The sequence below is a fragment of the Peromyscus maniculatus genome, chromosome 6 (assembly GCF_049852395.1).
Source record: "Peromyscus maniculatus bairdii isolate BWxNUB_F1_BW_parent chromosome 6, HU_Pman_BW_mat_3.1, whole genome shotgun sequence".
NCBI lineage: Eukaryota > Metazoa > Chordata > Mammalia > Rodentia > Cricetidae > Peromyscus > Peromyscus maniculatus.
Genome location: NC_134857.1, coordinates 71121774 through 71138355, shown reverse-complemented (window position 1 = coordinate 71138355; position 16582 = coordinate 71121774). Strand labels below are relative to the sequence as shown.

General features: G+C 47.2%; 1 protein-coding gene across 2 annotated transcripts; it reads right to left on the bottom strand.

Moving 5' to 3' along the window:
* Window positions 1-364: 364 nt before the first annotated feature.
* LOC102917014 (protein S100-A15A) lies at window positions 365-4180 on the bottom strand. Of its 2 annotated transcripts, none has more exons than XM_076573770.1 (4): window positions 4005-4180; window positions 3113-3167; window positions 2715-2895; window positions 365-739 (listed from the first exon to the last, which is right to left on the bottom strand). In XM_076573770.1, the coding sequence occupies exons 1-4, from the start codon at window positions 4033-4035 to the stop codon at window positions 563-565; spliced, it is 444 nt and encodes a 147-aa protein (XP_076429885.1). In that variant the 5' UTR covers window positions 4036-4180; the 3' UTR covers window positions 365-562. The 2 variants fall into 2 exon arrangements, with proteins under 2 accessions (XP_076429885.1, XP_006976292.2); XM_006976230.4 differs by lacking the exon at window positions 4005-4180 and adding an exon at window positions 3376-3516.
* Window positions 4181-16582: the final 12402 nt, after the last annotated feature.

Sequence of the window (16582 nt, the reverse complement as noted above, 5' to 3'; positions counted from 1 at the left end):
TTCTCTCCTCTCTTCCTTCTGTCCCTCTGTGCAGCTACTGACCTGTCCACATTGCACAAGTCCAGAATGGGCAGGAACCCCTTATTGAGTCTCCAAGTTCTCCCCACCTGATGCATCCTCTAAAGTGCCCAAGTTCCACTACCCCATTTTCAAGGGTAAAATTCAAACATCGGTGTCCACCTGAGTAAAGGAAGCTCACGTGTTCCCTTGGACATATATTTCCAGACAGCTCTCTGCTGTTCCCAGACATACTACCTGAGTCTCCACTGCGATTATATCTTCTTGGCCAGTATTCCCTACTCAAGCAAGGGATTACCTAAGGCAGGAGCATGTCTTCTGCCCCCAAATGATGTTCCACACAGTAAAGACTAAACTTCTTTTACTGAACATTCATGGATACCCAGAACCATGCCCTGGGTACGTCCCAGGAATATTTGTGATATTATTTGTATACATGTGCGCACACATAAGAAGAAATACATAGCTGCGTTTTGTAAGCTGTTCGTAGTCAGGCCATGCTTCCTGGGACAGACTGCAGTGGTGAAAGACTGTCTGGCCTCCCCTAGTAGAGGCTGTGCTGGACACAGTAGTGTGCGCACAGCTGCCGGTGGAACTGCAGATGGTAGTCCTTCACCAGTTTGCCCAAGATGTACAGGAACTCATCAAAGCAGATCTGGTTGTCCTTGTTTTTGTCAGCCGCCCGGAACAGCTCCGTGATGTAGTATGGCTGCCTGCGGCCCTGAGGAATACAAAGAGGATCAACACCACTGAGCACCCAGTACACTTATCCTCCAGACACCTCCTCTTGCTGGAGATGGAAAGATCGCAGCAGCACCGTCCTCCTGTACAAGAAGCATTCAGGAAACCAGCCCTCACGCAGAATGTCAGTGATGAGATCACCACATGCTACAAAATCAGGCTGTAGAGTCACTGGACCTAGAGTGGCATGGGCACAAATAAGAGACCAAAAATGGCCCTTCCACAGGAGAACTGTGAGCAGTTCCTGAATACCAGTTAGCAGCCTGGAGTCCCCATCACCACATCACGTACACTCAGTGGCTGTACCTTGTCTTCCCAGCTACCCTGCATGCTCTTCTAGAGAGACACCTGCACAGTCTTCCTGAAGGCAAGACACTGTCTCCTTTCTCCACACTGAAAGCTCCTTGAAGGGAAGACCAACCTGTCTCCATGCAGACACACATCTCCTGTGTGACTGACTACAGGACTGGCTCCAAGCGGAGCATATCTCTGCGTGCTGTGCTACCCGCCTAGGCATGTTTATGAAACTCTACCTGGTTCACCTATGGAGTACAGAAAGCAGGAAAGGACAGAGAAATGGCCACTGGAGCTGTCCACCATGTCCAAGCAGGGGTTCCTGAGGCTGGAGATCAGAACGGCACAGGAGGGGCTGTTTGAGATGGGGTGAAGAGCATGAGGAAAGTCGGGGTTCTTGTTTTGAGAGAAGATATGTGACAGATGGGGACAGGTAGGTTGGAGGAGAACTAGGGAGTGGCGGAAAAAGCGGGTTTCAGCAAGATCTTCCTGGTGCACTTGGGCACGCTCAAGTTCAGAAGGGAACATCTGGGAAGCATTTGAGGGAAGGAAGGTAATTTGTGAGTAGCCGCAGACCTGGAGGGCAGCTGCCCATCCCATGGGAAGGTCAGCAGCTTCTCTCCCTGCAGCAGCCCTTCCATCACATCCACGAAGCTTCCTAACCAGAGAAGACCAGAGCCCTCATCAATGCCCATCCTTACCAAATCCACCAGCTGTGCCCCTGTGTCTGTTCCCAAAGCCCTACAGCAAAAGCAGACCCGAGCTCCATGATTGCAGGGCTGGGCAATCTAGGAAAGCCCTTAAGGAGTTCTCCCCAGAAGGGAAAGGATTTCCTAAAAACAATTAGTAAGGAACTTCCACCCCCGCTGCCTTCTGAGCTCTCAGAGGAACATTCCAGAGAGAGAGTGAGGTTGTCTTTTACATTCTTTCTCAAAAGGAGGTACGTGAAGAAGATATTTTAGAGGAATGAGTTGAATCTCACTTCCTCTAGAGATGGCAAACCAGAGAGCCTGGGACACCACAGAGTTCAGGAGGCAGCATCTCACTTTCCTTCTGTGGTGCAGTCTCTGAGAACTACAGTGGTTGGGGATTAGGACTGACAGACTGGACAAGCAGGCTCTGTAAGCCCAGCTGGCCCCATCCAGCTCTAAGAAGCCTTAGGCGTGGGAAGTGGAAGAGGTTATATGTCCCATGCCCACCAGACGAGGGCAGCCTCCACAGCCTGAGTTACCCACTCCGGGCTCACGGCAGAGGCACTGGCGAAGGGACTTAGGCTGCAGGGGCTCACAGAGAGGGTCTGAGTTTAGGGCAGGCGTCACTGGTTAAAGAGGCTTGTGAACAGAGAACAGCTTTGAGCCCATCCTCACAGGACACAGGCGGCAGCAGAAGCAGCAGCTGCAGTGTCAGGCCAAGTCTCAGAGACCAGCTCTTCATGGGCTGGAGTGAAACCAAGCAGGTGACTTCAGAGGAGGCAAGAGAGCACAAACCCTGCCCTCTGCACACCCTCCCTCTTCCATCCTCCTTCCAGGAACAGGAGGCTCTCCTGGGAGTCAGCTCCTTCCACCTCACCACCTCACCACTCACTTCCAACCCCACAAACAGCACGTTCTGGGCACTTCGGTCCTCCCTTCCCTCCCACTCCAGCCCCAGACCCAACATACCAAGGTGTCCATGAAGCGAGGCACACTGTCCAGGAGCAGGGCTTTCAGCTCCTCCAGGGACAAGGTCTCCACGTCCCCTTCCCGGGCAGCGTAGTGGTGGAAGCAGTGTATGATTTGGAAGAGGGAGTCCTCCACGGGTGTGTCCGGCATGATTGCTGGTTCCAGCAGGGTATGGGCAGATCTGCAGAGCAGAGGAGGAGGCACAATGACGGGGGAGGGGGGGTCTGTGGGGAGGGAGCAGGACCCAATCTGCAGAAGCCCAGAACAGGGTGGGCCCTTCCTCCTGGAGACATCTGCCCTCCGGCCCACTTTCCCGTGCTGTGCCGGAAAGGGGGCCTCCTCATGCCCTCACTGGCCCCATGTGAACTTGGCTCAGTGTCTTCCCTCCACAGACTTACCTGCCTGGTCTCAGACTAAGTCCCTTCACTGGGTCCAGGAGTGGCCTCCTACCTCCTAATTGTCCAGAAACAGAACAAACAAAAGATGGTTAGAAGCAAGGCACCGTTTTTTGTTGTTCACAGTGAAAATGTTGGCATCCTTGAAAAGGCAAGACCCCTTCCCCTACAGTGAACTGCTTTATGGGACCAGCAGAACACTAAAATAATTATGCTTCATGGGAGAATCGGGCTGGGCACCAGGCTGCTCGTGTTTTCTTTCTCACTGGAGTACACAGACAGCATAGGCATTGCCATCTTGGTCCCCACCACCGTCCGCATGCCATCTTCTCTAGGAGTTGACATCGGCCTCCCCAGCAAGGTCTCTGTCATCCCGGGGCCTTCTCACAGCTCTGTGCACTGCCCATCTGATGACTACGGTCTCTTACCCCAAACTTCCTACAGAGGCAGAGGTAATGGGGAGCCACTGCCCTCCCTACACCCTGTGCAAACAACCATCATAACAGCCCCACGTCCCACTTCCTCTGTGCCACCCGGATGGCAGGCAAAGCCTCTTCTACATTATCCCATTTAATTCACACAGGACCCTGAGCATCACTGCCTCGTTCTCCTGAGGGGAACATGAAATCCAAAGAGATTAGGGAATTTACCAAGATCACACCATCGCTACACCTAGGTCTGTCCTCAAATCTTTGTGTTTGTGGACAAGCCCAGAGACATGCTTGTCCTCTAGGATTCCAAACCACTTGGGGGCCACAGTTACATCGTTGGGATGCTCGTCCACACTGCGCATGTTCTCCAGAACAGGCAAGCCGAGGGTCTCTGCTCTCTAAGAGCTGCACACACCCAGCACAGCCCACACCACCCCCAAGATGGTCTTGAAAAAGGAACTGACCTGTTGCTCTTGGTTCCGGGCTACTCAGCATCCACAGTTTAGCCTCTGTGTGCGTGATCCTGGAAATCAGACAAAAGGCAGTCTTCTGAGCAGGGGAACTCCCATCATGCTGGACATCCTGCCCGTTCCTGGTCCACTCATTTATGACAGCCGGTTTGTGACTCTCCTCAGGTTCTTCTACAGCAGGACCAAACCTTAACTGCATTCCTGGGATGACATCATCACACTCCTTGCTAAGATAAACTCAGCTGGTTTTAGGGCTCTACCTCCAGGATCTGAAACACCTAAGAATCACAAAAGGTCTCATTATCCATCCACTGCCTCCCATTGGCGCTCATCCCTGCCGCCCCAGCTCCAAGGCCACATTTAAAAATATCTTCCTTAGACATCCTCCCTCGACAAAGTCTACAGTAGTGAATCACATTCATCCACTCATTCAACACATATTTCAGGAGTACCTGAATAAGACACTGGGCGGGCTAGTTCAAGGGGTGGGGCTAACAGTTATACATAGTTATATACCATGGACTCTGGGCAACTATAGGGCAATCAGGGTGCCCAACAAGGGCTGCCTTCTCCCAGAAAAACTGAGGAAGACTTACTGAGGGAGATGCTATTTGAGTAGTGTCTTGAAGAGAAGTTCTGAGTTGTTCCAGGGAATGGAGGTCTGAGCAAAGGCTTGAAGGTGCAGAGCAACATGGCCTGCTCCGGGCATGGAGTTGACAGGGTGCACATGAGTGCTTAGGAGAACAAAGCTCTGGGCGGCAAGCAGACGAAAGGTGAGGGCCCTGTGCACCTAGCCTGTGCTGGAACCTGACTTCCTTTGCGGAGAGAGCTAAGAGATTGCTTTAGTAGCCTGGGTGATGTTTGGAATTCAAAGAAAAGTGCCAGGATCAGTTTTGACCATTAGGAAACAGCCAATGGCAAGTAACTGGACTGAGAAGTCCAGACCTTAGAGCTGACCTCTACACATGTGCCTCTTGACTCTCCTCTCAGTCTCTCTCCAGTGCACGCCTTCCCTCAGCCTTCTCCCCCCCAGTAGCACACCTTGGACCACACAGGCTGATAAGTGTTTCTCCCAGAAGGTGGCGCCAAAGAACAAGTCATGATTCAGCGCCTGCACCGTGCCTCAGAGGGTTCCACAGAAACTGAAGGCAGATGCTGCAGGGTTGCTCAGTTAAGTGGACTAGAGCATCAGGGTTCAGTCCCAGCACCAAAACCACCACGACATCAGCAGCACAATGACATGCTTAACAATAACAAAGACTCAAACCAGTACCTTTCCCAGTTTGCATTCATCTAAGGAAACCATTTCCTCAGCAACCAGTTTACTGAAACGCTATTGTGTTTCTATGCTAAAAATACAGCCCAATTTTCCCACCTATTTGGAAGCTAGAACCATATAAAAATTTATTTGGAAGCTAGAACCATAGAAAATTTTATTAAATATCTTGGATCCATCCATCATTCCCCAGGAATGTATCCCAAGAAATTGACTAACTAGAGTTTTTAGGCAATAATTCAGAAAATATCTGTAATTTAGAAACAGAAGTAAATGAAAACCTTCAAATCATGTAATTCACACTCTTAGTACTTAGACAAATACTCTATAACATTCTGTGTTTCAGCTCTGGCCATCACATGTGGAATGATCTAATAACCAAATGGCAGTTTGTCAAAGACCAGCACCTCCTCCTGACCTGTATCCCTCCCTGATCACAGCCCAACCCCACCGGGGACTCCTGTCTCTCTCTGATCACAGCCCACCCCCACCAGGGACTCCTGTCTCCCTCCCTGATCACAGCCCACCCCAGCAGGGGACTCCTGTCTCTCTCCCTGATCACAGCCCACCCCCACCAGGGACTCCTGTCTCTCCCTGATCACAGCCCACCCCCACCAGGGACTCCTGTCTCCCTCCCTGATCACAGCCCACCCCAGCAGGGGACTCCTGTCTCTCTCCCTGATCACAGCCCACCCCCACCGGGGACTCCTGTCTCAATCCCTGATCACAGCCCACCCACACCAGGGACTCCTGTATCTCTCCCTGATCACAGCCCACCCCAGCAGGGGACTCTATACACCAAAAGTGACTCGAACACCCAGGGTTATGCTACCTGCTCTTGCTTCCTGGCCCTGTCCACTCATTGATGTCCTCAAAAATGACTGGAAGTCAACCTAAACAGGAAAAGGAAAGACTTGTACAATGAAAACTTGAAAGAAATTGAAAAGGATAGCAGGAGGTGGAAAGACCTTTCACGCTCATGGATTGGTAGAATGGTTTTGAAAATGGCCATCCTTCCAAAAGCAATGTATAGGTTCAGATAGGTCCCTATTTCTTATCTTTTGTAACAGTCGTTTATAAAATGAAGCAAAGACATTGATGCAAAACCTGAAACTTGGAAGCTACAAGAACAAGAACACAGAGAGAGAAACACTTGGCAAGGACACTGTGCTGAGGACTCCAGTAGCTCAAGAGATAATAGCAAGAAGCACTGTTCACAATAGCCAACATACATAGAATCAGCCTGGATGCCCATCAATGGCTAGAGACTTATGAACGAACCAAGAAAATGTGGTCTATAGGGCTAGGCTCAAACCAAGAAGACAAAAATGTGGCCTATATCCACAGTGGAGTCTTACTTAGCCCTAAGGAAAAAGGGAAATATGTCATTCGCAGGAAAATGGATAGCCCTGGAGATCATTGTACTAATAAAATAATCTAGACTCAGAAAGACAAATGCTGCAAGGGTCCTCTCATACGTAGAAGACATGCACATAGGAGAGGGACTGACTGTTTGGGGGGCAGAGTGTTGCTGATGAAAGGGTAGAAATGGTCAGGAAAGAGACGTGGACATTAAGTGTTAGAACAGTATAATGACATACACGTATGAAAATGTCATCATGAAATTCATTAGCCTGTATGTTAACTTTAAAATTAAGAAAAAAGAAACCTGGCAGGGCGGTGATCGTGACCCATGCCTTTGATCCCAGCACTCGGGAGGCAGAGCCAGGTAGATCTCTGTGAGTTCAAGGCCAGCCTGGTCTACAGAGCAAGATCCAGGACAGGCACCAAAACTACACAGAGAAACCCTGTCTCGAAAAAACAAAAAAAAAAAGAAAGAAAGAAAGAAAGAAAGAAAGAAAGAAAGAAAGAAAGAAAGAAAGAAAGAAAGAAAGAAAGAAAGAAAGAAAGAAAGAAAAAGAAATAAGAAATCCTTGTATGCCAAAAAACCCTAACTGCATTTCAGTGGTATAGATACAATAACATTCAACTATTTCTATTTAAATTATTTATAACCTATTAACACAAAATGGTATTTCCATCATATGGAGAAGTGGAGAAAGAGGAAACAGAGGCCCTTGGTTACAATAGGGATCAGCTGGGGAGAAAGTTGGAGGAATAAAGTGGATTGAGACAGTGGGTCCCTCCTAGGGAGGACAGAGCATCATAGCTCAATGGAGCCCCAATATGCCTGAAGAGATGGTCACCAAACGAACCCTGAACTCTTGTGCCACACTGGGAATGTCAGGCACAGAGCAATAGGAAGGGGTCCCATTTCAGTGAGCATCTCTCCTTTCCTCCCACCGGCTTCCCAGTTCCGACTGACCACCCATTCCTTCATCCCCCACCCACATTAGCCTTTTCTGCACCGTGGGGCACATCATATTTAATAGCATGACAACCAACTCCTGCACAGACTGTTTTGCATAGATTTGAACTACCTAATCCCCAGACTCATTCCTTGGTGGTCCTTCCGACGCTGAATCCAGACAGTGGAGGGCAGGAAGAGAGCGGCACTGGTGTTCTCTTCCCCTCTTCTTGAGAACCTTGTGAGCATCTGCTCATATGATGCACTGAAGCGACCCTGCCTCTTTCCCTGGACTGTGAGTTCCCAGAGGGCAGTTGCTGATGCGGCCTGGGGAGCTTCCCCTGAGGGAACAGAAGTATGAATTTGAAGTGGGATTTTCTGCTGTTTGCCGAGCAAACTTGTGGAGTGTGCCTAACTCTGCACATGTCAGGGGCTCTTTAGCTAAAATGAAAACACAGCCTAGCTGTTAGGATTGTGAGAATTTGAAGGTAATGTGGGACTCTTGCCGTGCGGTTCATCAAACATTAATTGTGGGGTTGTCGTGACTGTCAGGACAAATACGAGGGAATTTGTAGGAGGTCAGGTAAATGATCAAACAAAACCATGCTGCCTCACACACAGGCTCAGAAATCCTAGCAGCCCAGTGTTTCTCTCCCATTTCCCCATCTGCTGACCATCCAAGTGCCAATCTGAGCTGGGACAAGAGCCTTCTGCTCCAAGTAAGTTCTCTTGGGAGGCGCAGAACCTGGTCACTGGAAATGCTGAGCACAGTATGGTAAGCGTGTCTTACCCACGTGAAGTAGGGCAAGGCTGCTGGAAGCTGGCTGCACCAGTGGCCCTGTGGTTCCCAGCATCCTCAAAGGTTCAACCTTATAAAGGGACTTTACTCGGTGTCCAGGTGCACACATCTCATCTGTCTTCTCCGTAGAAGGTTCCTTAGCTCAGGTATCTTGTATCTTGGGACGGTTGTACCCTTCTCTTAGCCCATTCTGCTACCTGCAGGATAGGAAGCACTGTGGGACCCTGGCTAGCCACAGTCACCAGCAGGCCACCAAAAGGAGAGAAACACAATGCCAATAGTCTCTATAAACAGGCAAACTGACCCAACAGCGTAAGAAGCAAGACAGTTGTTTCTGTTCAGCCGGTGCCTATTGTGGTCATCCATCCTTGTTTCCTCGTTCCCAGGGTGCTCCAGGAAGTTCTCTAACTAGTCCAGGATGGGGCTTTGACATCTGCTCACAGCCTTACTCATATACTCACACTTGGAGCCGAGACACTATTTCACGAAGAACTTAGAAATAGTGATGATGAGGCTCTCCTGTGCCTTGTCCCTGATCGAGGATGGTCAGTAAGCAGATGACCAAGGACACTATTCTGCTTCCACTACTCTAACCTTGACTTCGGAGCTGAAAGAGATAGTTTTGATGCTTCTTAAAGAGGGGTCTATCAAATACTCAGTGTGGCTGGGTACACTGTCCTAGGGCGCGATCATTTTTTGTATGTTAGGCCCCCAGTTCTGCCTGCTTCTGCATCCTGAACAGGCTCCTGGTCTCCACTGCTAGACTTTGGTCCACCTATATTGTCCTCTTGGCTCCCGAGTAGATAAACAAAGGTCCCAGGCATGTTCCGACCTTCCTCTTTTCGAACAAGAATTATTCCATCACACTGAAAGCTCTTTCTGCTCTCCCTTAGTCTTCCTTCTCTCAGTCCTGAGGCGCTTAGCCACATGTGAGGAGAGGGGAAACAGGGTCATTATCTCTCTGTTCCCTACAGACTTTTGAAAGTAAAGATGAGCAACACTAAAGCTGAGACGTCCATGATGACATGACCGACAAGCCAGGTTTGATGAAGATATTGAAGGGGAATTTCCTCAAGTTCTTCAGTGTCCCTGTGGATGAAGAGCTCAGTTTTCAATCTTGGTTGGGCTCTGCTATGGCCAAATATTCGTCAACCTTATCCTTCACTTCTCGGTGTCCATATCTGCATAGGGGAGTAAATGGTGTGACTTCCTATCTTGGATTACTATGGAGATTCTAAAGAGATGAGAAAAGTGAAAAGGTATTGAACTGGGAAAGAGTTACCCGGATATGATGGGTTGGTATTAGGTGGCAAAACGTACTACTCGAGGTCAGTGAGTGGACCTCCTTCTTGCTGTCAGTGACACTTCATGAGATGAAACATCACTTACAGCTCCTGCCTCCTGAAGATGCTCTGTCACTGTCTCTGATTTTGTGGCACAGCACTGGTAATACCACCACTGATCAAATTTAACAGTGGACAAAGTTCACTAGGAAATCTGAAACAGAGTCTAGCTAACAAGAGCAGGGGATCCAGATGTGAGGAGAAGGCTGTTCAACCTCAGTATCTGTCCTCCTGTTGGTCATGAGAATGGATTTGGCTAATATGGCTGGCTAGGATGCTGTCCACTTCCTTACAGTCCCATGTGCATCCTTGTGAGGCTGCGACCTTGGTCTAAAACAGCCTTCGCTGATGGAAAACTGTCCTGTCAAGGGTAGAGGAGTAATTGAATGTCCCTGCTAGAGACTCCAAATAAGGCCTCAAGAACAGTGAACCTCAAACAGGTTCTGTTTGAAGAGATAAAGGAAGAGAGGGGGGGGGAGGAAGGTTTGAAAATAAAGAAAACGCTGGGCAGTGGTGCCGCATGCCTTTAATCCCAGCACTCGGGAGGCAGAGCCAGGCAGATCTCTGTGAGTTCGAGGCCAGCCTGGTCTGCAGAGCGAGCTCTAGGACAGGCACCAAAACCACACAGAGAAACCCTGTCTCAAAAAACCAAAAAAAGAAAAAAGAAAGAAAGAAAGAAAGAAAGGAAGGAAGGAAGGAAGGAAGGAAGGAAGGAAGGAAGAAAGGAAGAAAGGAAGAAAGGAAGAAAGGAAGAAAGGAAGAAAGGAAGAAAGGAAGAAAGGAAGAAAGAAAGAAAGAAAGAAAGAAAGAAAGAAAGAAAGAAAGAAAGAAAGAAAGAAAGAAAGAAAGGAAGAAAGGAAGAAAGGAAGAAAGGAAGAAAGGAAGGAAGGAAGGAAGGAAGGAAGGAAGGAAGGAAGGAAGGAAGGAAGGAAGGAAGAAAGGAAGAAAGGAAGAAAGGAAGAAAGAAAGAAAGAAAGAAAGAAAGAAAGAAAGAAAGAAAGAAAGAAAGGAAGGAAGGAAGGAAGGAAGGAAGGAAGAAAGGAAGAAAGGAAGAAAGGAAGAAAGGAAGGAAAGGAAGAAAGAAAGAAAGAAAGAAAGAAAGAAAGAAAGAAAGAAAGAAAGAAAGAGAGAGAGAAAGAAAGAGAGAGAAAGAAAGAGAGAGAAAGAAAGAGAGAGAAAGAAAGAAAGAGAAAGAAAGAAAGAGAAAGAAAGAAAGAGAAAGAAAGAAAGAGAAAGAAAGAAAGAAAGAGAAAGAAAGAAAGAGAAAGAAAGAAAGAGAAAGAAAGAAAGAGAAAGAAAGAAAGAGAAAGAAAGAAAGAGAAAGAAGAAAGAAAGAGAAAGAAAGAAAGAGAAAGAAAGAAAGAAAGAAGAGAAAGAAAGAAAGAGAAAGAAAGAAAGAGAAAGAAAGAAAGAGAAAGAAAGAAAGAGAAAGAAAGAAAGAGAAAGAAAGAAAGAAAGAGAAAGAAAGAAAGAGAAAGAAAGAAAGAGAAAGAAAGAAAGAAAGAAAGAGAAAGAAAGAAAGAGAAAGAAAAAGAAAGAGAAAGAAAAAGAAAGAGAAAGAAAAAGAAAGAGAAAGAAAAAGAAAGAGAAAGAAAGAAAAAGAAAAAGAAAATAAAGAAACAAGACTCAGGCCTCTTCTGAGTCTCTGGCATGAATTTAGGACAGGTAGTGCCAATACAGGTTGGGGACAGAGAAGAATGAGGTGAAAGCTTCCAAGCCTTGGGGGCCCACTGGGGTGGGCCAATACAGATGTCACATTTAGAGCGGAGTACTCAATAGTCACCTCTTCTCAGCTCTCTGATCATTATGAGTCTCTAGATTAACAAATGATATGTGTTCTTTCCCATATGTGGATCCTAGCTAGGAAATTTCAGACTTGTTTAATTTTGAAGTTTCTGTTTAGGCCAGAAGTCAAAAAGAGCTCAGAAGAGAAGTCGAGGAATAAGGGACAGTAGGACATATCTGATATTAAAACTTCTCCGACCATGCTTAAGGGAAGCTAATCTATGGATAAAAACAAAAATGTTGAGAAGTAGCTTGGTAGCAAAAGCATTTAGAAAATAGCAGTAGTAGGTCACTCCCTAAGGTCAATGACCTACCCAACCGTGAACTTTTGACCAGGTGTATAAGGCTAGGCATAAGTTCTCCCCTGTGGAAGAGTCCTCAAATCCAATTGGAAAGTGGTTAGTTATCCCCATAACAAGCATGCCACTATGGCCTGGTAGACTGGTGTTCTAGCAGGCAGGGCCCAGTGCTGGGTGAGACCACTGATGTCTCTTCCCCTCCAGCACTCCGTATGGCACCTTCCTGCAGAAAGCCAGTCATCAAAGGGAAGCTTTCCTTGTAAGTTCATTCCTGATTTCTCTATGTCCTACAACAAGTGTGTGGTGCCTTCAGCAATTACACCAGCTAGTTATGGTGAGTAACCAAGGGAAATGGAAGCAGCCTGTACTGTTCTGGAGGCTTTTGAAGCCTACTTGACCAATAATTCACAGAGATGTCACATGCCTGGCATCGAGATTTTTGTTTAATAACCCATGTTTTTGATAGCCCATGCAGAGTACCTTCATTCAAACTCTTTCTTTAAAAAATTACCTTACAAAGCAACAGGTTTCAATAAGGCGTTTAACACACCCTTAGTTTCGCTTAACTCTCCTTACTCTTCTCTATCCATTATTTCCTTGGGGTATCATCTTGGCAGTTCACTTTTGAAATTTCTTCGTGTGTGTGTGTGTGTGTGTGTGTGTGTGTGTGTGTGTGTGCGTGCATGTGCAAGCGTTTGTGGTCAGGGGAGTCCAAGAGACTTCCAAAGGAATACAGGCTGTTGCCATCGTTCCTGGTTGCCTCCCAGAAACTGGAGGTAGATCATCCTCATTTATTTTTAAGATGAATGTTCAATAATTTAATGGTTGCTTTGTTTCCATTTTCCACATTTTTTCTCCATCTTCTCTCCTCTTGTGCTTCCATTCTCTACTGACTCTTGACCATGAGTAGAGCAATTTCACAGGATAAAGAGGAGTACGCAAAGGAAGGAGATGAAGAGGAATAGCAGGACATTGGAATGTGGGAGGTGAGCCCTGGAGGGTGGCAAGGTGTGGATCATGGTGTGGAAAGAATGTTCCTGATGTGAAGAGGGAGGGATACTTTATGAGCAGAAGGCTAAAGGAACAGGATGAGTAGAGAGTAGACATCCCCATGGGCAAATAATTCATTCTTCACTTTTTTTTTTTTTTTTAGACAAGGTTTCTCTATATATCCCTGGATGTCCTGAAATTCACTTTTCATATTTCTTGCAGGTGAGATGTAAAGGGATTTGGAGCATCAGTTTCCTAATTCTTCCAAGGAAAATGTTGACCTGATGTGTACAGATCAGTGTTTTGCCACTGTGATAAAATGCCTAAAAAACAGATTTGAGAAGGGAAGATTCATTTAGACTTACTTGATTCATGAGTGTCAGGCTGGTATGGTGACTTGAATGAGAATGGTTCCCACAGGTTTATTTCGCTCAAAATGCTCACTCCTGAGCATTTCATTAGCTCTGGTGAAAACCTTCTTTGAATGGTGGAAACACAGGAGGAAAATACTGACTAAGGTCAGAATCCAGAGACCGGAGAGGGTCAATCTTGATTTTCTTGGTAACAATCCACACTTCTGGGAACTCACTCCAAGACATCAGCATTCAACCTCTCTGAGGGCAGTACTCCCGGTGACCTAATTACCTCAACAAAACCTTCACCTCTGAAAGGTCCCAGCACTTCTTACATCGCCACACTGGAAATTAAACTTCCCTTGAGGGACACTCAAATGATATCTGGACCCCAGTGCGAGCCTTAGCGAGGTTCTTAATCAGTTCTCTGCTCCAGGAAGCCCTGGGCTGATTCTCTTCATTGTTACTTTTCTGTCTTACTTTCCATTTTTGATATTTGCTTGGTTTTGGGTTCTACTTTTTATTTGCCTTCATCCTCTAGCACTGATGTTACATTTTTATTCCTACCAACACTGAAAGGAAATTCAGAGGCAAATCTATTCTGTAGTGAATAGCTTCCTTTTCTTCTCTGAATGTTCCTTTCTAAATCTTGTTTCAGAGAAAATATCTTTCCTAACTCTAAAAATATAAACTTGTGAGTTTTCTTCTGATGTCTTCACGGATTCTACTGTTGTTTTTTTTTTTTGTTTGTTTGTTTGTTTGTTTGTTTCTTTGTGAGAATTTTAGTCTTTCATTTTCTTTAAACCTCTGGTCATCTTTAACTACCTATTCCTTCTAATAATACGGTACTAAAAGGGGGTGAGGAACGGCTCCATTGGTAGAATGTCTGCCTTACAAGCATGAGGGCCCACCACAAACATAACACCCCCCTACTCACACACACACACACACACACACACACACACACACACACACACACACGCTGAGTACGGTGGGGACAGGCAGATCCCTGAAGCTTATTGGTTGGCCAGCCTAGGCAACTCCATGCCCATCCGTGAAAGACCCTGTCTCAAAGAATAAAAAGGCGGGGGGCCTGGGGAGACTCACAGCAGCTCACAACTGTAACTCCAGTCCCAGGTAAGCCTTCTCCTGGCCTCCATGGGCACTGCATGCATGTGGTGCACAGACATACAGGCAGGCAAAACACCTATACATATATAACCAAGTAAATAAATAAATAAAGGTTGAAGATAAATTAGTAGGTTAGGGAGACTGCTCAGAGGCTGAGAGCACTAATACCTGTACATATATAACCAAATAAATAAATAAATAAATTTTAAGATAAATTAGTAGTCTAAGGAGACTGCTCAGAGCTTAAGAGCACTGGCTGTTCTACCAGAGGGCCTGTTTGATTCCCAGCACCCACATGGTGGCTTGCAAACACCTGCAACTCCAGTTCCAGGAGATTCAGTGCCATCTCTGGCCTCCTCAGGCTCCTGCACACATGCAGTGTATATACATACACTCAGGTGCGAACACAAACAATCAAGTAAATAAATAGTTTGCTGGGTGTGGTGGCCCGGGCCTTTAGAGCCAGCACGTGGGAGGCAGAAGTAAATGGCTCTGGGAATTCGAGGCCAGCTTGGTCTACAGAGTAAAATCTTATCTCAGAAAAACAAAATAAAACAAAAATAAAGTATAAATAATAAAATGTAGAAAGGGACCGAGAAGAGACACTACGTCATCCCCTGACCTCTACATACCCACATGCACATATGCATTCACCTATACTAATAAATATGTACTCCACTCTCAATGAGAAAGAGGAAGAAAGGAGAGAGGCAGAGACAGAGAGTGTGATGGAGGGAGAATCAGAAAGAGTTCATGTGTGGGTTTCCCATTTCTGTTTGAGTATAAATTTGCATCACTCAAACGCTGTAGGTGATCTGGCCTCCACTCAAGCCTCAGGCCTCAATCCTTGCCTCACTTGGCCTCATCTTCTCCAGCCGCAATGGATATCACTTCCAGCTCCTCCATCATGGGTCATGATTCCTTCCCACCCCAGAAGTTTCTCCATGCTGTGGATATGCCCGGATCAACCTTCCACCCTTCATTCTCCCTGACTGACGTGGGCTTAGGTATCTGTCAGGACCTTCTCTGAACTCCTAAGTCGGATCCTGTGTGCTGCAGTTAGGACTCCCGGGGAACTCGGTGAGGAAAGGGATGCTGTTGAGAAGAGTACGTGCTCCACTGCATCACCAGCGTCTAGTGCAGGACTTGCCCCACAACAAACTCAGAGTGGCGTTCCCCTGAATCAACCTCGTCATTAAATTAACAGCTGGCCCTTGGTGGTAACTACATGGCAGCCTGTTTAAAGCAAAAAGGAAAGACACTAGATCTCGGAGAGATCTGGGTGGAGGTTCTGAAGGGAGGGAGGGGAGGGGACCAAGGAGCTGATGTGCACCACCCTGGGCTTTGCGGCCCAGGAAGACACCCGAGAAACCACTGCTGACACAGCATTCCTTAAGCCCTCTCAGGCTGGGAATCCGGAGGTTTCGGCTCTCCGCTGCTTCTTGGCTCCCTGCCTTGCCCAGGTGTGGCCTGACTTGGAAAGTGAAAGGTTTACACGTGGATGTTGGCACCGAAGCAGAGCGACATTGTGTGTCTTGACCGTCTAAGTTCAGTATGTACCATTGCACCCTCAGTCCTGGCCCCACCCTCCCCAGGCGTTCTCTCCCACCCAGGCCCTGTTCAAGCCACCTCCTCCTCTGTTGCTGCCCCTCTTCCCATGCCAAGCACTGTCCCGCTTGGGCTTCAAGCCCAGCCCCACCCACCACAGCTGACTAAGTGCCGGCCAGGGGTGCACTGCTTCCCATTACCCAAAGGCTTGCAGGCTTTTTCTGGAGTTTATAACCCACCTTGAATCAGTTATTCTGATGTTTTGCAACCAAAAAGGCCCCAGCTGGCACAAAGGTCCTCTTCTTTCCAGGCCAGCAGCAGCGGCACTCAATCTCCAGGCCCTTTCCTTGTTGCTGCCCAGAAATCAGACATCATCTGTAAGTCCCAAGAATGCAAGGGGTCACTTAGGCTAACTCCTGCCTCCTGCTTAGATCTCTCCGGAAAGAAGAGATTGAGTAGACATGTATAAAGACAAGACCAGATGAGATCCTGAATGGAAGATGGAGTAGTAAGGAGAAACAGTCAAATCTGGTGCCATGCGCCTGTAATACCAGCGTGTGGGAGGCATGGGCAGGAGGATCAGTGGTACAAGGCTATCCTTGACTGCAGAGCAAGTTTAGGGCCAGCCTGGGCTATATAAGGCTGTGTCTTAGGAAGAAAGAAAGAAAAGAAAGAAAGAAACAAAGAAACAAAGAAAGAAAGAAGGGGAGGAAGAGAGGCAAGGAGAGAAAGAGGAGGGA